Below are 25,015 nucleotides of genomic sequence, written 5' to 3' on the forward strand. Positions count from 1 at the left end.
AAAAAAAAAAAAAAAAAACAACCCCATCAAAAAGTGGGCAAAGGATATGAACAGAAACTTCTCAGAAGAAGACATTTATTGGCCAACAAACATATGAAGAAAAGCTCATCATCACCAGTCATTAGAGAAATGCAAATCAAAACCACAATGAGATACCATCTCATGCCAGTTAGAATGCCGATCGTTAAATAGTCAGGAAACAACAGATGCTGGAGAGGATGTGGAGAAATAGGAATGCTTTCACACTATTGGTGGGATTGTATATTAGTTCAACCATTGTGGAAGACAATGGTTTATTATTATATAATGTCCTTCTGTGTCTCTTTTTACAGCTTAACCTGAAGTCTGTTTTGTCTGATATAAGCATAGCTCCTCACTTTTGATTTCCATTTGCATGGAATATCTTTTTTCGTCTCTTCACTTTCAGTCTATGTATGTCTTTACAGTTTAGGTGATTTTCTTATAGGCAGCATATAGTTGGGTCTTGTGTTTTTTAAATCTGTTAGGCTAGTCTCTATCTTTTATATGGGGAATTTAATCCACTTACATTCAAGATTATTATTTCTTGGGAGGTGAGGAATTCTATCATTTTATTGATTCTTTTCTGGTTATTTTGTGTATCTTTTGTTCGTTACTTCTTCTCTTATTGTTTATCCTTGAAATTGAATGGTTTTCTGTGGTGATAAGTCTTGATTCCTTTCTGACTCTCCTTTGTGTATCAGCTCTACTAGTAAGTTTTATAGTTTCGCATGTTTTCATGAAAATATTTATCATCTTTTCACTTCCAGATATGACTCCCTTGAGCATTTCTTTTAAGGCTGGTCTACTGGTGATACATTGTCTTAAGTTTTGCTTGTCTGGGAAAGATTTTATTACTTCTTCATTTCTGAAGGATAGCTTTGCTTGGTATAATACTCTTCACGGACAGGTTTTTTGTCTTTTTGTATGTTGAATTTATCATCCCAAGTCTCTCTTGGCCCCTAAGGTTTCTGCTGAGAAATCCACCCTTAGGCCAATGAAGATTCCCTTATATGTGACTTGATGCTTTTCTCTTGCTGCTTTTAAAATTTTTTCTTTGACTTTTTACAGTTTAAGTATAATGTGACTTGGGGAGAATCTTTTTGGGTTGAATCTATTTGGAATTCTTTTAGCTTCCTGGACCTGAATGCCCATCTCTCTCTCAAGACTTGGGAAGTTCTCTGCCATTATTTTATTAAATATGTTTTCCCACCCTTTTCTCTTCTCCTTGCCTTCTAAAACACCCATACTATGAGCATTTCTTTCCTGAATGGTGTCCCATATATCCTGTAAGCCTTTTTCATTCTCTTTTATGCCTTCTTTTTTTTCTTTTTTGTCTGCCTGTGTTATTTCAAAAGACCTGTCTTCGTGTTTAGAAATTTTTTCTTCTTGGCCAGTCTGTTGTTGAAGCTCTCTATTGTATTTTTATTTCATTCATTGAATTCTTCATGGCTAGGATTTCTTTTTGGTTCTTTTTTATGATAACTATCTTTTTTGTTGAACTTCTCATTCAATTATGAATCATTTTCCTGATTTCATTGAATTGTCTATCTGTATTCTCTTGTATCTCACTGAGTCACCTTTAGATTATTATTTTGAATTCCTTTATTTGGATTTCATATATTTCCTTGTGATTTGGGTCTGTTACTAGAATTATTATTTTCCTTATGAGGTGTCATGTTGCCATGCTTTTAAATATTTGATGTGTTCCTATGTTGATTTCTACACATCTGGTGGAAAAGTTGTCTCTTTCAATTTTATGGAGTAGGTTTCACAGGACAAACCTTATTCATATAAACATATCCTGGAGTATCAGCTCAGTGAGGTAAGTAGACCTTGGTTCTAGGTAGACATTTTAGTATAGTCTTCATGTGGTTTCTCTGGCTGTAATCCACAATAGCAGCATTTGCAAGTCTCTCAGTGGCCTAGGCTATAAGAACTTGCAGTGATAGCCAGATGTGGGCTTCCTGGGCTGTTTCTCAGGTAAAGGGCTTGTGTTTATACATGATGGGCCAATGAACTATGGGTTAAGTTTGCTGGGGTTAAGGCCATGGGACTGTTACCTTGGCTGGGAATATGTGAATGCAGTTCACATGTAGTAAAGGGTAAAAAATTACCACTAGATGGAAGGAATAAGTTCTAGTGTTCCATACCACTGTAAGATGGCTCTAATTAAAAATAATGTATTAAATAGTTTCAACTAGTTTGAAGGAGGATATTAAACAATCCCAACAAAAGGAAATGATAAATATTTGAGATGATGGGTATGCTAATTACCCTGATATGATCAGTATACTTTATATGTATAGAAACATCAATATATACCCCATGAATATGTAGTTACTATTTGTCAATTTAACAAATAAATTAAAATAAATAGAAATGTTCACAGGAGACAGTTGGTGTAAGGTAGCAGGCCACATCTGCCACCAACTGGCTGTGAGATCTTGCAGAAGTGACCTATCTTCTCTGAGCCTCAGTTATGCCATCTATAAATGGCATAATGAATGTGAGTTGTCTCATACAGGGTGAGTGCTCAGTGATGTTAACTACTATTATTAAACCTCAGAACTGGGACCTAGAACAAGTATTAAGGAGGCAAAATTTTCCCAGGGCACTAGTAAATATGTAAAAGCAAGGCTGAGAAATGATTTAGTGATAAAAAGTGGTGAGAAGCATGATAGGTGTTGCTCTCAGCTGCAGGGAAGCAGTAGTAGAGCGGCAACCTCAGGATTTAAATCCTGATTCGTTCATGGACTACCTCTATGACCATGGGAAAATGACTTTATCTCCCTGGGCATCAGCTCCTTATCAGTAAAACGGGATAATGCAGCCAGGCAAAGTGGCTCACACCTGTAGTTCTAGCACTTTGGGAGGCTGAGGCTGGAAGATCGCTTGAGCCCAGGAGTTCAAGACCAGCCTGGGCAATAGAGCAAGACACTGTCTCAATAAAAAAGAAAAAGAAAAAAAAAAGATTAATTTAAATCAATAAATAAAAGAAAGGGGATAATGCCAATAATAGTTCTTACTTCATAGGATTGTAAGGATGAAGTGAGATAATACACGAACGGCACTTAGGTCAGGGCCTGGACCAGAGAAAGTGCCATATAAAGTGTTAGCTGTTGTTATTGCAAAGGCTGACAGAATAAGCTCTCTGAAGTTGTGCAGAGAAGATTCTACAACACATTTGTTCCTCAAAATCCCAGAGGCCCCAGAGTGCTGAATTAACATGGCCCTCCAGAACAGGGAAGAATCATTGAGAGTCTATTCTTGAGCTCCAAGCTGACAACTCAGAGTTTATTTGTAACAGGCTCCAAATGTCATGTCAAAAATGCCAAGCTTTCTAGACCTTTCTGGCCTTCCAGGAATGGTCTTGTGCTTTCAGAATTTTTTTTTTTTCAAAACGATAAGGTGAATTAAGTTCTTGGAGATCAAAACAAAACACAGATAAAAGGAACTGAAATTGTGACATATTTTGAATGTGAAACGGAGCTGGTCTCTGAGCCTCCAGAGGAAGTGGGTTGGATGCGAATCAATCTCACAGGGCCCTGTTTTCATGGACTCAGTGTCTTGGAAAATTTTGCTGCACTGATTTTTCCTCCACCCTGTCATCCACAAAGTGCCTCAAGGAGCCCCCAAAGTATGAGTCACTTCATTGGCCACCAGGCTAGTGACTCTTTGCTTTCTGAATGCCATTTATTTCCACAGGCCACTTAACTGTGAAGTCAGCACCTTGGGCCATTGGTGAAGAGTTTGCTGGCAGATTTGCTGCAAACTGGTACAGTTAATAAGGATTTATGGCTCTGGAGTTCCCCTGGGGAGGAAATTCTCCAATTCACTTTCTCTCTATTGCAGAGGTTCTCTTCAACAGCTCTGGGACAGGGAAGGACTTTTCAGCCAGAGTCCAGGGGCCTGATAATTCACCCTGCAGGGATACTAAAGTTTCCCCTCTGGGGCCTGTGCAGCTTTAATTGCCTCATGTTTACCCTCCTCTTAGCAGTTCCTTTAGTTAAGATGCCACATTTGGAAGCCTCAAAGCTCACAGGGTCTTCTCCCCTTGAATCCCAAGTAAACAGAGCCTGACTTGCCCTGAAGCTCAGCAGACAGAAAATTTGGTGAGTTGCTAATAGGATTCTGCAGATTCCTAAGAGCAGCTTGAAGCCCCTGAGGAGCAGTCTCTGAAACTGTTCTGCTCTCCACTGGGGGAAGATCTGGGTCAACCCTTGTGGCAAGAGTGGGTTGGCTTTAATATGCAATTGCCACAACAGGGAAGGGTCCCCATGGGGAAGCTAATGCATTGAGCAGTTACTCCCTTGTAGTCACCTTATCGAATTGGCTTCTTATATAAGCAAATGTTCCAGCCTCCCTTCTCTATCTCCTCTCAGATTCTCAGGAATCCACCAGGATTTGTGTGTGGGTGAGGAGGATATCAGGGATGTTGGGAAATGTTGGCTATCAGTTCATCTTTCCAACCTGTCTCCTGACTAAATCCCAGAATGCACAGAGAAAGTTTAGAAACCCCCCAAATAACTTCTGAATTTTAAAATATTGGCTTCTTATTTTAATTCTAAAGTCCAGATATACTATGTTGTATGATATTTAGTTTTCTACTTCGAACGTTTTTTATTGAAATCATATTAGTTGGGTTGGCAACTTTTCAGTACTCCCTCCCAGTTACTGATCCACCCTTCAGCTTGTGTCTGCCTCTTACTCTTTCTAGAATGTTCTTTGGCTCTTGAGATCTTATAGGAGCCACCTTCCTTGCCTGAACTCTTCCTGGGGCTGCTGGTCTTGTTGAAGCACTGACTCTTGGGCCTAGCTTGGAGTGGGTGGACGTGCAGTGTGAACTGGCTGTGGCCTTCTTCCACTGAAAGGAGAACTTTGCCCAGACCACCAAATGTGTGGTAATATCCTCTGCCACAAATGCACACAGACAGATGGAGGAAGAGACACCTCAAAAAGCTGTGTACTGTCAGAGTGCCATTAGGACAAAGATTTGCATGGCTGAAAAATGACAGCTTGGAAAGTGTCTGTGTGGCCAAAATGTCAGATCCTATAAGTTTCAGCATTGTCTTGACAGGATAGCAATAGATGCTTTTTTCTCCATCTTTTGCTGACAAGTTTTTTCCCTCTGTCATTTTGATTGGTCAATTTGTACATTATCCAGTGAAGTTTCTCTCTCTCTCTCTCTCTCTCTCTCCCCACCCCCCTTCCTTCCTTCCTTCCTTCTCTCTCTCTTTCTTTCTTTTTATTTATTTTTTGACAAGATCTCACTCTATTACCCAGGCTAGAGTGCAGTGGTGCGATCATGGCTCACTGCAGCCTCAACCTCCCAGGCTCAACGATCCTCCCATCTCAGCCTCCCAAGTAACTGGGACTACACGTGCATGCCACCATGCCTAGCTAACTTTTTGTACTTGAGACAGGGCTTTGCCATGTTGCCCAGGCTGGTCTCAAACTCCTGGGCTCCACCCACCTGGTGGAGTCCCAAAGTGCCTGGGTGTCCCAAAGTGCTGAGATTACAGGTATGAACCACCGTAACCAGCCTCACTGAAGTTTCTTTCTTGAGAATTTCCCTGTGCAGAAAAGGTGCCTATTGATTATGAACACATTCCCTTAAAATGGGAGTTCTTGTACAATTTCATTCTTTCTTGTTTTATTTTGAAGAGATAATGCTCCCAGAGAAGAACTTATCCCCAGGGATGTAGCAGGGATTGAAACCTAGCAGAAGTTTGGCATCCAAGCATGCCAGGGGACACCTCTGCCCTCAAGAACAAGATGCATGGCATTACCTCAGACCGCCTTCTTCCCATCTCTGTCTTTACTAACTCTCCTTGTTTCCTTCTTTAATAGACTCCAAAAACTAGCTTCTCTGGCACATTCATCCTACCACTAACATTCAGCCACCAAATAAACAAACAAATAAAATTCAACTCAACAAAACAACATATATGAAGAACTCTGAGCTCCTTAGAGATATGGCTTCATTTTGTTTAAAAACATTATTTTGACTAAATGTTGCCCTCTCTCTGGCTCTCAAAACTTTCCTCAGCTCTCCTTGGTTAATATAACACATGAGTCTGATGCTGATTATGAATTTAATTTTGTGTAAAAATCTCAACATATGTTTTTCATTTTCTAATGCACGTCATCCTTGTATTTAGAAAGGTTGGAGGTATCTGTTATTAACCAAATGCCTGATCTAAGGAAGACCACAGAATCACAGAATTGTTTTCTATCTAAGTCTCTGATTTCCAGATCTTCTGATTTCCAAGACAGAAGAACAGCAAGTGTTATCATAGAGACATTGTCCTGCTTATTCCAATAAATCCCTACAAATTGGTCAACGTTAGGGTCCTCCCTGTCCATAATCAAGGTGACTAAATGACATGACTCAGGGGCTCCACACAAGCCCATTTATTCAAATTAAAACTCCTACTTGTTCTCATTTCTCCTAGACAGCATTTCATATTCCACTATTAAATTCACTTCTTAAAGAAATTATTTACAAAGGTAGTTTGTTAAACATCATGTGTATTTCCTAAAATGATAAAGAGATATTGGGATATCATGGAAAACCTCTGGAATAAATCCCAACTGAACCCAAATCCTAGCTCTTCCTTGTGCAAACTGTGTGATCATCAGCAAGTACTCAACCTCTCGGAGTTATTGAGAGGACCCCAGAAGGCAGCACAGGTGACAGCCAGGGATACAGCTGCGCTGTGCCTGGCACCATGCATTGTCATTACTGTTGCCACCCCACCTGCTGCCAGTGGCATGAGGGCAGTGGGTATCTGGAACCTAAAGAAGAGAGGGCCAGAAGCAAAAGTAAACCATGGGCTTTCCTCCTCCCCTGCTTGTCCTGCTGCCCAGTGTCTCCTCTGTGGCAGACCTGGCCTGTTTACCCAGCAGCCTCCACCAACTCCCTCCTTTCATCTCAGGGGTCAGCTCAAGACTGGCTTAGTGCAGGCTGTCATCCTTCACCTGGACAGTGGGCACAGCCTCCTCAATGCCTCCCTATCTCCACTCTGGCTGTTCTCAATTCATTCTTCACACAGTGGCCAGAGTGACCTTTCCAAAATGCATGTCTGACCACATTACTCTTCCACTTAAAACCCATTATCATCTCAGAATCAAGTTCATCTCCAGGCTTTTCATAGTATCGATCTTGTTATCCAGCGTATTCTCTCCCCACAATCCCCTCAGTAAAGAATATTCAGTCTCATGAAGCTTATTTCAAGGCCCAGAACACAGCAAGCTCTCTCTTGCCCATTTCTTCTGAGCTCCAGCTCATTTCCTGGCTATTGCTTACCCAATCTCAGGTTTCTTTCTAAACATCGTTTCCTTCAGAAGACGCCTTCTCTGACCTCTCCACGTCTTGGCTGTTCGCCGACCCTTGGGCTTCCCATCCAGCATTTACCCCAGGGGCAGCAGTTGTCTCCTGTCTATCCCTACCCACCAGACTGTTTGCCCATGGAAGGCAAGCAAGTGTCTACTGCTGTACCCCAGGCCCCAGCACAGCATGAGGCACATGCATGTGCTCAGATCAATAAATGAGCTAATGAAGCTGTTATCCAACGCCCTCATTTTATGCCTTACAATTAATATCTTCTGGGGGCAGGGAGGAAAGAACTCACATGGCCTTTTACAATGAAATGATGTTAATGTGTTTTTCCTTGAAAATTTCCTTTTCCTGAAATTCAAATCTAAAGTCTGGGAACAGGAATATAGATAGGGTCAATGGTCAATGGCATGGCATGGGAGCAGAAGGCAGCCACAGAGGGTACCCAAAAGGTGCTCTGTTCTAAACACTGTAGGAAGCAGCACCCTTTATATCTTGGAGGATAGCAAACTGTCTGTCTGACTCTGTGCCAACAAGTTCCCAATAGGGATTTGTGCCTCTTACAACTAACAAAGGGAGTCACCTTCATGTCTCTCAGTGAATTTACAAGAGAACAGAGTTATTTTTAAGTTAAGACTCAAAATAAAAAGAAACCAACTTACTTAAAAGAATCTGGGATACAATGTTATTCAGGTGATGATTACCCTAAAAGCCTTGACTTGACCACTACACAATCTATGCACGTAATAAAATTGCATGTGTAATCCATAAATTTATACAAATTTAAAATACTTTAAAAATAATAATTTGACAAAAGAGAAAAAAGAATCTAGGATGCCTTCAAATACTCTTTAGATGATTGTTTTTCTGTACTAGAGGTACAAACAAGGTAAGATGCTGTTTCTACAGCCTCATGGGAGGACACTTATATGGGAAATTATCTTTTTTATAATAAGAAAATTCTTGTTTATGTAATGTACAATATAGGTAATAATGGTGGACTAAATTATTTTAAATTATCCCAGCTTAATATTTAAACTTCCAGAGTAAACCGGCTCCCTTCCCCTCTGTTCCTCTCTCCTTTTCCATCTCTTTCCCTCCTCTTCCATCTCTTTCCCTCCTCTCCTCTCTCCTCTACTCCCTTCCTTTCTCTCCTTCCTTCTTGTTCTTCCTATAGTCAGCTTCCTGTACTTTTTTGAAACCTCTCCCTTAAGGATTTCACACTAAAGAGGCAAAAAAACTCTGCCTCTGGTCTCAGCTCTTCCTAAGGATCCTTCCAAGTTTGGAATTTCTTGACTCCAACTCACTGCTTAGACCCTTATCCTGGGCCTCTTAAATAATAACTAGATTTCTTTGTCAAAAGACTCTGACTATACTGCCACAAAGTCATCAATCCATTGGAAGAGGTTTTCCTTTAAATTCTGTCAAGATTATATTTTCTCCATGGGTCAATTAATATAAAGAGGTTAATAAAGTTCCACAGAGATAAACATTAGCTGTAACTAAAGTCTGCATTCACTGGTGAATCGATTTATTTACACAATGCCTTATTCTCAATGGAGTTTATGTGCTAGGTTCTATGCAAGGACTCCAATGTCCGAGTCTTAGTCCAATAGAACATACTGTACATAAGTAACTGCAGTACAAAGGAGGCAGTGGCCAATACCCTGATAAATAAAGAAATACAGTGCTAGGGGTTTCTGACATGGATTTCAAAAAGCTCTCTAGCAAAGCTAAACACCTACAGCAAAATACTTGCCTTTCTTTGTACTATCCAGTTTGGCTGCCGCATTAGCCAGAGTTCATTGGGTAATTGCACAATCCCTTGTGAGGCTTTTATCTTAAAGCCTTACCCTTGGGGAACTAGAGTGCCTCAGATATCTGGTGCATAGAGCAAAACTATAGAAAAGTAGAAAGGATCCTTGATTCTGGAGTACACAGGAAATCCTAATGATGCCCAAAGTAACCATCATGTATTCATGTACACAGCAATGAGTACACTGAAGAAATATATCATCTTTCCTCCAAAACGGAGGCTGCTCATGTGATCCCAGGTGGATGGGAGGCAGAGTGATATAATGAATGAAACCATGTGCTTTTGGGTTAAAAGGGTCCTGGGTTTAAGTTTCAACTCTGCCTTTTAGCCTCTTTTATTACTGCAGCCCTCTGAGCTTCAAACTCTCCTCTGCCAAAGGAGCACTGGAGTGAGTACTGATGAAAAAAAAAATGGATGTGAAGTAATTAACTTGGTGCCCAACACACGCGAAGAATTCAGTCAGTACTAGCTGACAATCACAATAAAATTTGTGACAATAATGTACAAAACTCAGAGAATTAAATAGCAGCCTTCTTTACGGCCAAGTGAAAGAAGATGGGGCCATTTCATCCGGAGAAGAGCCAACCAGAAAGACATGAACAATTCTATTTACTTTCCTTTATTTTTGTTACACAAGTAGTACATGTTCATGGTAAAAAAAAAAAAATTTACAATGTAATACAAACTGAAATAAACTTAAATTATGAACTTTACCACCAACCAGACATATCTAAAATTTCACATATATGCTTTTTTTCATCTTTCCTGAAATATATACAAATATTTTTAAACAAAAATGAGCGCATTTATAATGCTGTTTTATATCTTGCTTTTTTCTTATTTCCATGCCATGATCACCTTTCTTTGCCAAATAACAACATCAATGTCATCATCTAACTGGTTACAGAATAACCAATTATATAAACATTATGAAATATGTTTAACCAATTTCCCACAATAGCTATTATTTAAGTTGTAAGAATGGACCATGTGCCCTGGGCTAAACCAGATTGGACCAGTTCTGGTTCCACCTGGAAAAGATCCTATGTTCTCTCAGTCTCATCTTTACCATCTTTAAAATAAGAATTACTCCAGTTCTTAAGGCTAGTATGTGGATCAAATGAACTGATGCATGTAAACGTGTTTTGTAAAGTACTATGTGAATGTTTACATTCATTAATGAAGGTACTAAACAGGTGTTCTCCACTGAGTCAAAACAAGAAGAAATTTGATTAACATGCTGTTAGTCTCGTTGGGATGATTCCTGGCCTGCAGCAGGCTAGGAGTGCAACAGCAAATGCTTCAATGTGGTTTAGGGGCTCTGGCTCTGTTTTCAGTTCCTGATGGGAGAAACCAGAATGCAGCCCTGGCATAAACTCTGTCCACTTTCCTCCTGAGGACATGAGGTCCAGAGAAGATAAGTGCCATGTCTATGGGGCTCCTGAAAGCCAGAGTGAGCCACCTTCTACCTCCAAATCCAATGCCATCAATCTTCACTGTGCCCACAGTGTGTTAGTGACTGGCCAGCTATTAAATGCCCACCTTGTGTTTAATCTTGAAGATTACAAAAGAAAGGAAGCCTGGCTGCCTTGGCAGATTCTAGCAGATATGGGCGTGATTCAGGTACATTCAGAACATACTACAGCCTCAACTTCTCTAACTTTTAACCATCGAAGCACTGGAAACAAATCCACCTCTTTAAAACATTAGTAAATCGAAACACAAGTAGATTCTCATCTCAAGAGTTTATGTGGCTGAGGTAGATAATAGAAATTTCTAGAAGTCTTATGTTTCCCTGCAAATTATTCTATTATTTGCATTATTTAAGTAGTGTTGAAAGGGAGATTTGGTTGGCTTGCCTGAAATTATATCTCCCTTTCTCCTAATACATATTACTCTCAGGTATATGTCGGAGACAGAAAAATATTTTGAATGACGTAGGTCATCTGTTTTTATGCCTACCACCTATTAGAACCACCTGAGAAGTTTCTGGAAAACAAGACAAAATACTGCAGATGACTTGCTGATCTCTAAAAGTTAAGCTTCAATTATTCTAGGGGTAATTTTCTAATCTCCTCAGAGTCAGGTGATTCTGGCTTGATGTGCAGCCAGAGTTGAGAAACACTGGTTAGTGTCCCAGTGGGGTAAGGAACAGATTATATGCTCATGATCTCACATACTCTTTCACTCTCATTGTGCCTCTGAGCAAAACCATTGAAATATATGTGCTCAGATTCAACTTCTTCTACCCCTAAAACAAGACCCTGTATGAAAAAAATATATCTTATATAATAAAAGGACCCAAACTATGAAAAATAGGATAACTGCTATACAGCCAAAAATGGAGGAAGTATAGTAAAGTTCCTCAATGCAATATTACGCAGCAGCTTTAATTTATGATTACAAAGAATTCACAGCAACATGGAAAAACCATAGACTGAAATGCAGGAAATGAATATAAATGTGTCCATAGTGCAGGGACGCAACTATGAAAACTAAAGTTATATGTGCATATACACATTCACAAACACACACACACACACACACACACACACACACACACACACGGAAAACCCCCAAAATATCAATAGAGGCTATCTTGGTGGAGAATTTGGCTTCCTTTAACATTTTGTACTTTCACAGTATTTTTAAAACTACCATGTACATGATAGGAAAATAACATTTATAGTAGAACAAAACAAACTTACTTTTCAAAAACTACTCCTCTACTACGTGATCATCAAGTCATGATTCTCAACAATGAATTAACAAAACAAAGATTAAAATGCCCACCTGAAGGTCTCTGTCTTTCAGCTGCCCTGGCTTCTACTGCCTCTATCTCTTCTGCCTTTCTCCTCCAAGTAATTCAGATTGCTCATTTGAAAGAAAAGGGAAACAGCAAATTATATTTATGAACAGTGCCAACCAATAGCAAGAAAGTCAGAAGTATAGCAGGTCATCTGTGCTTTTTAGAAGCCAGTGTAGATGTCAGTGCAAGATCTCTTCTCAAGAAGGGGGAAGATTTCCAGTTAAGGGCTACGTCTAAAAGAAGAAATCTAAAATTGCCCTGCCCCTCTAATGACTGGTTTTTGTCATTATCTTTCTCAAGAGATCAAGCGGATATGATGGGTTAGAGTCAGGGATTTTAAGTGGCTTTTAGTTCTCCTGAAAGGTTTCTGTTTCCATGGCAACAGAAATAGCAACACTGCCTTACACACACAGCACTTTAGACTTGTTTAAAGCACTTCCCTCACTCACTTATATTTTCAACTCACTTGCACTCAGGCAGAGACCTTATCCACTCTGCTGAAAATGTTCTGTCAGAAGTAACCAATAACCTCCTCGTTGCTCACATAAAAAATCCTTTCTCAGTCCTCACCTTCCTTCCCGTCTTGTTTGCATAGTTGACCACTGCCACTTTCCTGAAACTTCTTCCTTGTTTCTCTGACTTTACTGGTTCTTTTTCTCCCCCTCAGATTGCTCTTCTTTGCCTGTCTTTCTGATGCCTCTTCTTCCATCCCTTTTCTACATGTGAGCTTTCCCCAGGGGTCTGTGTTCTGACTTCTTCCCCGCTTCTCTTGCTTTTAAATCTATCTGATGCACAATCACGGCCAAATTTAATGTGACCCAGATGGACCTTTTCTCTTCCCCTCTTAGTCCTGCATCCCCCCATCTACCCTGTCTAAACAGAGGCACCACAATAATTTAGCCCATCCATAAACCTAGAAGTCACTTTTAACTTCTTTCTTCCACCACCCACTTCTGAGCCAACAAGTTCCATTTGTTCTGCCCATAAAGTATGTCCCAAATCCAACCATTGCTCACCTCCCCATCACTGTTCAAATCCTCATTTCCTGGATAGAAAGCTGCAGTAACATTAAGCAAGAAAAATACATAAAAGGGATCCAAATTGGAAATAAATAAGTAAAATTATATCTGTCTGCAAATGATAAAATTTTATACGTAGGAAAACCTGAAGATTCCATACACACACACACACAGAACCCCAATAGAACTAATAAGCAAATTCAGCAAAGTTGCAGGATAGGAAATCAATACACAAAAATCAGTTGCATTTATATATACTAACAATAAACAACCAAAAATGGAAACTAAGGAAACTATTCCATTTAGAATAGCATCAAAATGAATAAAATACTTTGGATATATACTCAGTAGTAGGGTTACTGAATCTTGTTGAGATCTCTGCATTCTCATGTTTACCGTAGCACTATTCACAATAGCCAAAATATGGATCACCCTAAATGTTCATTAACAGAAAGATGGATGAAAAATGTATATATTCACAATTGAATACTATTTATTGATTTAAAAAGAACAAAATTTTGTCACTTGTGGCAACATGGATGAGCTTGGAAGACATTATGTTAAGTGAAGTAAGCCAGGCATAGTAAGATAAATACTGCATGTTCTCATATGTGGAAGCTAAAAAAGTTGACCTTATAGAAGTAGAGAGTAGAATAGTGGTTACTAGAGGCTGGGAAGGGGAGGAGGCAGGGAGAGATAGACAGAGGTTGATTAATGGACACAAAAGTTGATCAGTGGACATCTAGATAAGAGGAATGTGTTCTAGTGTTCTACAGCACTGTAGAGTGACTGAAACAAACAACAATTTATTGTATATTTTCAAATAGCTAGAAGAGCAAATTATGAATGTTTTCAAAAATAAATGCCAAATGTTTAAGGTGGGGAATATGCTAATTACCCTAATTATACAGAAGACTTGGCAAAGCCTGCAGCTGCCCTTGTCCTCTTCCCATTCCCAGCTCCCTCCCACATATAAAGAGCTCCACACTTAGGCATGGGGAATTCTAGCCCTCATGTCCATGTCCCCTCTCCCCTCAAAACAGCTGCTCTTGGCCACCTGTAGGATGTAGGGCTACACAAACTGTATGCTCTGATGCAACTAGGGAAAAGGCCATAACCTTTGAGGACACTTGGCTGGGGAATTCTCAAGTATCTAGAGCACAATACAGACAAGGAAGTGTCCCTCAGCCCCAGAGACTCCCAGCCCCCTTGGGACAAGAAAGGGCTTGGATGAGGATCAGGGAGGACTCTAACCTGTCTCTGGTCCTCATTCAGCGCTTTCCTGTCCCAAGGGGTTGGGACCCCTCTGGTCCTCTCTGGTCTAAAGAATGGCACCAGGACAGTGTGTTTTTATGCCTAAGTCTAGGAGTACTTAGGCCTTCATGCTCCAATCCCAGATCCCTTTCAGGTTCTACTCCTCTTGGTTGCCCTCCTACTTTCTTCCCATACTCCAGTCAAACTGAACTATTTGCTTATCCCTAAAATAAAAAGCACTATTTTGGGGCCTGAGAGGAGCCCAGAATGGTAAACAAGGAGACTGGCTGCATTGGAAAGAGATTAGCAAATGCTTTCTTGAAAATAAACAAGGCAGGCTTTGTTTGTTTTGCTTGTTTGCAGTTTGTTTGCTGGAACTGGAACAGACCTTAACAATCATGGAGTCCAATCCCTTCATAACACCCAGGAAGAAACAGAGGTGCAGACTTGTTGAGCAGCTTGGTCATGGCACACAGCTAGTCAGTGTCACGCCAGGCCTGGAATCCAGAGCAGGGCCTAGAGAGTTCCCTAACCATCTCCAACTCTGCCCTACCCTATTCTCCCTGTGCCTTCTTCTGCCTCATGGTCATGGGAACGACAGGCCTTGGCTCTTGCTATCCCCTCACCCAAGGCCTCCTTCAACCCTGAAAACCACTGATTCTAGCGCCCTTCCCCATCCCTTCCATGCTCCGATGCTAGCATGGTGTCAAGAGCCAAACCTCACCCTATCTATAGCTCCCTCAAGTGCCCAAAATCTTGAAACTTGGGGGAAATGAAAAGTAGGTCTTTCTGGAAAGCTCTGAACTGCTGCTGCGTGACAATGAAGAGGAAGAGGCTCTGGAGCCATTTCCTGCATGTCCTAGAGCTCTCCAGCAATGACCATCACCAGGACAATGTAGATCTTACCTTCACATTCCAGAACTGGGGGTGAGGGTGAGTGGTTTTCTGTGCAGCTTCTTCATGCAGCTGTGGAGAAGGGGCTGGGACCAAGGTTGCTCCTCTGAAGACAAGGTTCTTCCTGGGTCTGGGATTCTATTTCTAATATTTTATTTATCCCAATCAAAACTCACAGAATACAAATATTATATTACCATTCTCATTTTTAGGGGCAAAAGCTTGAAACAACATTTAATTCTACAAGCAATCACTATAGATATTCATTCTCCTCCAATAAAAGCCCAGTTGGCCGGACGTGGTGGCTCATGCCTGTAATTCCAGCACTTTGGGAGGCCAAGGCGGGCAGATCATGAGGTCAGGAGTTCAAGACCAGCCTAGCCAATATGGTGAAACCCTGTCTCTACTAAAAATACAAAAATTAGCCAGGCATGGTGGCACATACCAGTAGTCCCAGCTACTTGGGAGGCTGAGGCAGGAAAATCGCTTGAACCCAGAAGGCGGAGGTTGCAGTGAGCCAAGATTACGCCATTGTACTCCAACTTGGGCGACAGAGCGAGACTCTGTCTCACAAAAAAAAAAAAAAAAAAAAAAAGAGCCTAATTAATCGACTAATGTTCATCTCATTAAAATAAATACAGTGGGCTGGATGCAGTGGCTCACCCCTATAATCCTAGCACTTTGGGAGGCTGAGGCAGGAAGATCTCTTGAGTCCAGGACAGACTGAAAGCAGTCTGAGTGACACAGGGAGACCCCATCACTAAAAAAAAAAATACAAAAATTAGCTGGGCATGGTGGCATGTGCCTATAGTCTCAGCTACTCAGGAAGCTGAAGTGGAAGGATTGCTTGAGCTGGGGATGTTGTGGCTGCAGTGAGCTCAGATCACACCACTGCACTCCAGCTTGGGTGACAGAGCAAGACTGCCCCAGAAAAAAAAAAAAAAAAAGGCTGGGCATGGTGGCTTACACCTAATCCCAGCACTTTGGTGGGCTGAGGCAGGCAGATCACAAGATCAGGAGTTCAAGACTAGCCTGGCCAAGACGGTGAAACCCCGTCTCTACTAAAAATACAAAAATTAGCTGGGCGTGGTGGCAGGCGCCTGTAATCTCAGCTATTTGGGAGGCTGAGGCAAGGAATTGCTTGAACTCGGGAGGTGGAGGTTGCAGTGAACTGAGATCATGCCACTGTACTCTAGTCTGGGCGACAGAGACTCTGTCTCAAAAAAAAAAAAAAATTAAAATTAAATAAACAGTGAAAAAAAAAAACCGATCCTACACTCCCAGAGCTAACTTTTGAATATTAGGTTTTCAAGGAGCAGAATATGTTTCAAGAGTATTGGAAAGATAATGAGGGAAATGCTTTCTCCCTACCCCCTGCTTCTGAATCTGTAAACCTCAGAGAAAGGAGAAACTTATTCAATACTTTCTTTGATTTTTAGCACAGCCTGGGATCTCTAAGCACTCCATAGGCAGTAACTTTGTTGGAGAGTGCCCATTAGACACTCTTTCTTTGTACAATTTGGACAGATGATATAAGGAGATGCAATGTCATTTTAACCAGATTTGTTAGGATGGAGTATGAAATCATTCATTTAGAGTAGATAGGGAAAGGGTCGATGACTTTAAAAAGAAGATAATCCTAGGGAGCAGAGAAAGGAATAAACACATTATCCTATGTGCTGCTCTTGATGATTTAAAGGAAAACATGGAAGCGTGTTTAACATATATAGCACACGGAGAACTTCTCTGGAACTTTCAAAGGCCTGCAGAAGTAATTAAGAGATGAGAATCAACTCCAGTTTTGTAGGAGACTTTCAAGTTTGTTCTCAGTTGAACAAAGTGAGTTTAAGAGAATCAGGACCAGTTTCTTGCTGATTACAGTAATGTACCAGCCACAAGGCCTTTAGTTAGACTTTTAGAGACATAAGCTTGAGTCTAGAGGATATGTTCTTGTAAACACAAACCTGTGATTTTCAAAAGATCAGAAGCACTATTAAGTTGCTAAGGCATCAGAGACAGTAGCTTGTTTTCATAGAGCAAGATTAAATACAAAGGAAGAAGTCAATGTGAATCATGTTCTATTTAGGTAATAAGTGGAAGAACAGACTGGGCACGGAGGCTCACGCCTGTAATCCCAGCACTTTGGGAGGCCAAAGTGGACAGATCACGAGGTCAGGAGTTCAAGACCAGCCTGGCCAACATGGTGAAACCCTATCTCTAGTAAAAATACAAAACTTAGCTGGGCGTGGTGGTGAGTGCCTGTAATCCCAGCTACTTCGGAGGCTGAGGCAGGAGAATCGTTTGAACCTGGGAGGTGGAAGTTGTGGCGGGCTGAGATTGCACCATTAAACTCCAGCCTGAGCAACAAGAGTGAAACTCCATCTCAAAAAAAAAAAAAAAAAAAGAAAGAAAGAAAGAAAGGGGAAGAATGGAAACAAACCTGAAAACTCATGGAATTTAGAAAGCAACCAACTTTATGTGTAGGAGAGCCTGTTCTGTGACAAGACAAACAGAGAAAAGAATTACCTAGTGCAGTTGGCTAAACATTGGCACCAAAGACATGCCCAAATTCAAATCATGGATTCTGTAAATGTGATCTTATGTGGCACAAATAGTGGTTAATTAAGGATCTTGAGGCAAGGAGTTTATTTTTCATTATCCAGGTGAGCCGAAAACGCAGTTACGTGTATCGTTGTAAGAGAGATGACAAAGGAGTGTCAACAAGCTCACACAGGGGAGAAGGCCATGTAATATGATTAGAGTGATGCAGCCACAAGCCAGGGAACACCTGGAGCCATTAGAACTGGTAAAGCAATGAAAAACTCCACCTAGAGCCTTCAGAGGGAGCGTGACCCTGCTGGCATCCTGATTTCTGACTTCTGCCCTCTAGAACTGTGAGAGAATGAATTTCTGTTGCTTTAATTTCAGCCATTAAGTTTGCAGTACTTTGTTATGGTAGCCCTAGGGAACTCATCCACATCTACCTTCCCCAACCAAGGGAACCCAAAATTCAGGGAGAAAGTTATAAACTTGCCATAAAACATGCAATAGGCTTAACTAATTCATAGTGAGCTTGCATCCTTTTTAGTTTGTTTCAATTTTCAGTCTGTCACATGTAATTCTCCCTTCCAAAAGAACAATTTAGCTTTCCAAGCAGTGTCAGCTCTCTGGAGAGGTGCTGAAGCTGGAGTGAGCATTAACGTCCACTCAGAATAAACCTCTTTGAAATGTTTTGCAGAATTTGGTTTTTCTGCTGACAGGATAAACATGGAGAAGGGAGCCAAAGTTATGTTGACAGTCTTCACTCCCCTATCAGAGCCTTCCCTTTGTTTCAGCCCATCTTTTTCCAGACCCCTAAAATTTCCTCCTGCTCATGTGAGCCCTTTCCCATCCTGAGGGTGCTAATTGGTCAAGTCACGTAAGGCAAATTAGTGACTAAGAACGTAGCATTCTGGAAAAACACCACAGAATTAGAGCCTCCACAAAACTCATGGTACAGAAGAGACTCTAAACTCTCCAGCTTAGTTTCAAATCTGTAATTCCTCATCATCCCCTTCTGCTTTCTTCTAAATCCTGGCAGTGAGTCTGAGCACTGCTTGACTAGACCTTGAGGCTGGCTCCCTGGATTCTGTGGTTTCTCCAGTCTGGGCAGCCGAGTCCTTCTTCACTCCCGCCTCTGTAGCCCTAGCTCCAGGAAGCAGGTGGCCAACAAGAACTTAAGATGGAGATTTGAGAGATGATCCGGTCCTGTTTCAGCTAGGCTGGTGTAGGGTCTTGGAAACACACCGTGAGCACTTCTAGTGCTTCTTGCATATTGAGTGTACAATGCTCTGGGGATGAGGAAGGAAGAAAGATACAAAGACAAGTAAGACCAGTTCTAGAACTCAAGGGATCTCTGGAGTAAACTTAATCTCTTCGCATGAAAATCAATCATAGTACCATCTCTCAAAAGACAAGCTTTTGGTGCATTCTCTGCCAGACAGTTTTCTAAGCCATTGCTTGCTCATTTGTTACTTCCTTTGACATAAATTTGCATCCTGCATTTTTCCCATTTACACTGTAACACAACGTTTTGCCACACAGGCATGAATGTTTTAATGATTTAATTATATTCCTATATTCCATTGACAGGATGCGCCGTAGTGGGGACAATAAACTACATTTATTCTTACTTTTTCCCCTTATGCATGCAGCTTTTCCCTAATCTAGGCTCTGGGTTAGTTTCACTAATAGAATGTAAGAAGGAGTTTGCAAACAGTAAGTTTCACACAGCAGGTCAGGGAAGAAGGACTTCTCAAAAAAAATGGCAAGTGAACTATCAAAAAATCCTAAAGAAAGTTCTATTCTCCACCTACCCGGGGTTGAGACTGAGTTTGAAGCCAGAGCTTTAAGCACTAATGTAGGTGATTCAAGGACAGGGTCTTCCCTGATAATACATGTGGTGGCCAGGCTCAGGGCCAGAGCACTGAGGCACAGCTACAGCGCCTGCCAGGGAGGTCTGCCGAGCACTGGGCAGAGCACATGCTAGGCAGGAGCAACATCATCACCTGGCTGCCCTCTGGGCATGGCTCAGTGCAGGCACATGCTCGGCCATCTAGCAATGCGGATGGTGGCTGCAGTGGGGCTGGTGTCTTTCCTTCTTTCCCACCTGTGGACAGGAGATGACCCAGCGGGAACAGAAGACTCAAGAGAATTTTGAAAATAGGCATGAGCAAGGTTGGGGACAAGGACAGGAGGAGAGGAGATAGGTTGGAAACAAAACATCACTCCAGATGAAGACCTCCAAGCCGGATAATTTCATCTGGTACCTTGACTGCCCAGGCTCGCGGGCCCACTGGGTGGGCCCAGTTCCCTTCCTCACCTCTCTCCTGCTCTACTGTCTATAGGGTTCAGTGAGGGCTCACCCTTAAAGCTCAGACTCCCATATCAGCCCAGCTTCTGGCTAGATTTGGCACTGGTGGGAGGTAGGAAGGTGGAAAGAAAAGGAGAAAAAAGCCAGAGCATTTCTCCCTGTATTAGTCCGTTCTCACACTGCTATAAAGAACTTCCTGAGACTGGGTAATTTATAATGGAAAGGGGTTTAACTAACTTATAGTTCCATATGGTTGGGGAAGTTTCAGGAAACGTACAATCATGGTGGAAGGCGAAGGGTAAGCAGGTATCTTTTTCACGAGGCGGCAGGAGAGAGAGAAGTGAGGAAAAGAGCCCCTAGGTGGGCGGATCACAAGGTCAGGAGATTGAGACCATCCTGGCTAACACGGTGAAACCCCGTCTCTACTTAAAAAAAGTATAAAAAACTAGCCGGGCGAGGTGGCGGGCGCCTGTAGTCCCAGCTACTCGGGAGGCTGAGGCAGGAGAATGGCCTAAACCCGGGAGGCGGAGCTTGCAGTGAGCTGAGATCCGGCTACTGCACTCCAGCTTGGGAGACAGAGCCAGACTCCGTCTCAAAAAAAAAAAAAAAAAAAGGAAGAACCCCTTATAAAACCATCAGATCTCATGAAAACTCACTCACTATCATGAGAACAGCATGGGGGAACCATTCCTATGATTGAATTACCTCCACCTGGTCTCTCCCTTGACACGTGGGGATTATGGGGATTGTAATTCAAGATGAGATTTGGGTGGGGACACAAAGCCTAACCATATCACTCCCTATCTGTTCTGCAGGTGGCATTTCTGATGGCAACTGTGTGTTCTGTGTGGCCCCAGCTTCTGCTGTGTGACTCCCAGGCTTGGGGAAAGCTGTCTTCTCCCTGTATCTCTGCAGCCCAGGCATGGTGATAGCTTCTTACTGTGTTAAACTCTGTGTTATCTCAGTCCCCTGCTTGTCTCTCAGCCCTTCTATCACCTGAGTAAACCTTCCCTGCTTTAAATATTCAGAACAAATTCCCAGGTCCCTGTGATCTGAAGGGTGGATTACTCTAGTGAGCTTCTAGCTCTATGAGGAGCACATGTTCACTATGTTCAAATGCTCCAACAGCCAGGTCCTGGGCTTAATCCAGGTGCCAGTCCTGTGCTAGGCACCTCACACAGATCTCATGTAGCTATTGCAATGACCCTTTGCATTTGTTATTGTCCTATTTGAAAACACCTAAATGATGAGAAACTTGTATTTCCAAGACGCTAAATAACTATGCACCCTTTTTACCATTAGCCAATACTAGGGATACCAACAATAGATCCCTTTGATGTGATAAATATATCTTCCTCATGTTAGGGACTTTCTGTTACTAGCGGAAACTATGGGCTCCTCTTGGCATTGATGAGCATTTACATGATGCTCACATTAATTTAACGCCACTATTGCCTTAGTTTATCTGGCTTTTCTCCATTTAACAGAGCTGAAGATAGGGGCCGCAAGTGCTTCTTAAAGCAAGCATGAGCGATCAAATACGCACAAGCTGATGGCCCGAGAAAACAACATCATGAAATGTACCATGCATTTAGTATCTAAGAGTACTTTGCAGTGGTTTTAATAGCTGGAGATTCCAGAATTCCACAGAACCCAGGAAATTGCATTATTTCTTCCAGGTCATTAGGAACCAAGGGTTATTAGTCATTCATCCACTTAGGAACTGCCCAGACCAGACAATTCACTTTGCTTCTCAGAGATGCTCCTCTGGATGACAGTCCTAGGTGCAGTTAGCACTCCCCTCTGCTCTGGTGGGGAGGGGCAGAGGCTATGGAAAACAGCCCTGCCTGGAGGCCAGCCTGAGCTCCATCCTGGTGGGGTGCAATGGGTGCTTTGGAAAAACAAACAAATGGGAAACATGTGGCAGTGGAGAAGACATTGTGAAATCTGGATTTCCCACTTTCCCGGGATGTCAGTGTTTTTCAATCTCTTCTCCTGGTGCATATAAAAAGATTCTTCTGTTTTGAATGTGTTAAGTAATCAGGAGCCTAGAAGCATGAAACCCCAGGAAACATAGTAGGGTATTTTAAAGAACCAGCTTGATACAAGACTGTTGCTTTCCTCACTGTATAACATGGTAGAAAAATAATAAATCAGCTTCTCATGTGCCAGAACCAGAACACCTTAAGTATCAGTAACCCCATTGTCTAAATTGTGACTGCCACATAGAAAGTGCTCAATAAATATTTGTTGTATGGATGAAGAAAGGAATTGAATCACCTTGCCAACTTTAAGAAATACACCTGGTTTTCCCCTTTCCTTCATTCTTCCCTCTATCCATTTGCTAACAAACCCTAAGCAGAAGTGTGCCAGTCCCTGTCCTGGACAAGAAGTATACAACGACACCTAAGACATGGCTCCTGCACTGCAGAGGATCACCACTGGTAGAGAGAGGCAGGAGGTGAATGTTCCTGAGCACTTGCGCTGGCAGGGCATGGAGGAGGGAATGGCCAGTCCCAGGGCCCAGCCACCACCTACAAGTGCCTCTTCGTGAAGGCTGACCCTTCTGGGTGTTAGGATTACAGTAAGATTTTCCTTTCATGGTTAGCCACAGCCTGGGGCAAGTACTCACCAGTTGCTAGGAACAGTAGCTGAATTTCCATCCCACTCCTTTCTTGGTCCAGGGCACAACTAGCACTGCTGTCTTGGCTTGCCCTGGTCAGCTCTTCCCAAGGGAGAGCATATCAGAAAACGCTTCTGAGGGACAGTGGGGCAGGAACTGACTCTGGAAGAGAAGTAGGTGCCCCAGGTGAAGGGAGGGCCTTTGTGGCAGAGGGAACCATGGAAAAAATGCCAAGGCATTCTGCAGATGGGCATGAGCTACAAGCCAACCTGGGCTCTAATGTATGTCATCATTCCCAGCTCCATGTCCACACATACATGACTTGCCCTCTCTGCTGTAGACTGAATGTTTGTGTGCCCCAATAATTCATCTGTTGAAATCCTCACCCACAAAGTGATGGTATTAGGAGGTGGGGCTTTGGGAGGTGATCAGTTCATGAGAGCAGAGCACTCGTGAAAGGGATTAGTGCTCTAATAAAAATGACTGCAGAGAACTCCCATAGGATTTCAGACTTCTAGCCTCTACATCTGTGCGAAATAAATTTCTGTTGTTTCTATTCTACCCAATCTATGGTATTTTGTTACAGCAGCCCAATTGGACTAAGAGATGCTCTGAGCCCCTTTGCTGCCCATGAAATTGTGGTGTAGTGCACAGCGGGGTTGTTCTGAAGGCTGAGTGAGTTCCTGTGCGTGAAGTGCTTAGCACAGGACCTGCTAACACACAGCAAATTCTGCTGTTTTGGGGGAGGATAGAAAATGAATTATAAATAGAGCCTCTCCTTCCAACAAATCTATAATCCTATATATATGTGTGTGTGTGTGTGTATGATTGTTCTCATTTTATATTTGAGGACACAGGGCTGGAACACTTAATAAACTGTTTAAAATTACTTTGATTTCAAGACTATCTGGTTCTGGAGCCTGTACTCTTATTTTTATCCTCACTCCCTTCTCACTTACTGGCACTTGGGGACTGGCGTAAGGCACTGCAATGGATATAAAGGCAATGTAAACTGCCTTAAAGAAACTCCAGAAAGGACCCTAAAGTCTAGTACTTCAGAAAAGGCATGGACACAAAACTTAGACTCTAGATAGAATGAAAATTTCGCAGAGGAAGCTGATGAGTTTAGACTCCTATAATGTTGATTATCTTATAGGCACGTGTGATGGTAATTGTATGTGTCACTTTGTCTAGGCCCAATTGTTTGGTCAAACACCAGCGTAGATGTTGCTATGAAGATATTTTTAAGAAGAGATTAATATTTAAATCAGTAAACTTTGAGTAAAGCAGATTAGACTTTGTAATCCTTGATTAAGAGCAAAGACTGAGGTTCCCCAAAAGTAGAAAAAATTCTCAAGACTCAACATGGAAACCCTGCCTGAGTTTCAAATCTGTTGCCTGCAGAATTTCGACTCAAGACTACAACATCAACTTGTCAATCGAAGAAAACGATGAGACAAGTCTCAATCATTTTTGGAGATTTATTTGCCAAAGTTAAGGACGTGCCTGGAAGACAGGTCTATGCCTTTCTCTGAAGGTGATTTTGAGAGCTCCATATTTAAAGGGGAAAGGGCAAAGGGCGGGGATATTGAGAAGCACACAGTTTTCACATAAACAAAAGGGGAAGAGGAAAAATGGGGGGAATCTGCATTCTACATAAGATAACACAGACAAAATGGGGTAGGGGAAAAATCAGATATGCATTTGTGTCTGGCAAGCCAGGGTGACTGCACCTGTAAGCTATCAATTTGCATTGCCATGGTGAAGTTTTAACAGCTCACTAGCAATTTCCTTGTGGGCAAAATATGGGGCAGGTGAGTAGCTTTTCATCTTGTAGCCATCTTATTTGGGAACCAATAGGTGGAGGCAGGTTTGCAAGACCCAGTTCCCAGGTTTTCCCTTTGGCTAAATGAGTTTGGGGTCCCCAAATTTAATATCCTTTCACAAACTCTTCCTGGGATTTCCAGCTTACCAGCCTGCCCTATGGTTTTTTAACTTGCCAGCCCCCACCACATGAGCAATTTATTAAATTAAACAGATCAGGCCCCAAGTGCGTGTGTGTGTGTGTGCATGTGTCCTTTTGGTTTGAGTTCTCTGGAAAACACTAATACTGCGTGGTTTGGGAAACATTTCAGGAAAATATTGTGGGGGAGAGGGGCACAAAGGATAATTACCAAATATATAATCCAACTCTCTCACTTTGCAAGTTTCTAATTTGTGGCCTCCTCAGTCTCAGTTCCACATCGTATTAAAAAACTACGATTATCTCAATAGATGCAGAAAAGGCCTTTGACAAAATTCAACAGTCCTTCATGCTAAAAACTCTCAATAAATTTGGTATTGATGGAACGTATCTCAAAATAATAAGAGCTATTTATGACAAACCCA

At 41.9% G+C, this 25,015-nt stretch overlaps 1 protein-coding gene across 1 annotated transcript in view; it reads right to left on the reverse strand.

The window, feature by feature from the left end:
* The window catches only part of CYSLTR2 (cysteinyl leukotriene receptor 2), a 47,711-nt gene extending 35,126 nt beyond the window's left edge, over window positions 1-12,585 (reverse strand). The window contains 1 exon segment of the mRNA XM_017873727.1: window positions 12,556-12,585. Within this exon segment, the coding sequence (XP_017729216.1) occupies window positions 12,556-12,578 (23 nt within the window). The 5' untranslated portion in view covers window positions 12,579-12,585.
* Between the last annotated feature and the right edge of the window lie 12,430 nt (window positions 12,586-25,015).

The sequence above is a fragment of the Rhinopithecus bieti genome, unplaced genomic scaffold, assembly GCF_001698545.2.
Source record: "Rhinopithecus bieti isolate Rb0 unplaced genomic scaffold, ASM169854v2 scaffold_7398, whole genome shotgun sequence".
NCBI classification, from domain to species: Eukaryota; Metazoa; Chordata; class Mammalia; order Primates; family Cercopithecidae; genus Rhinopithecus; species Rhinopithecus bieti.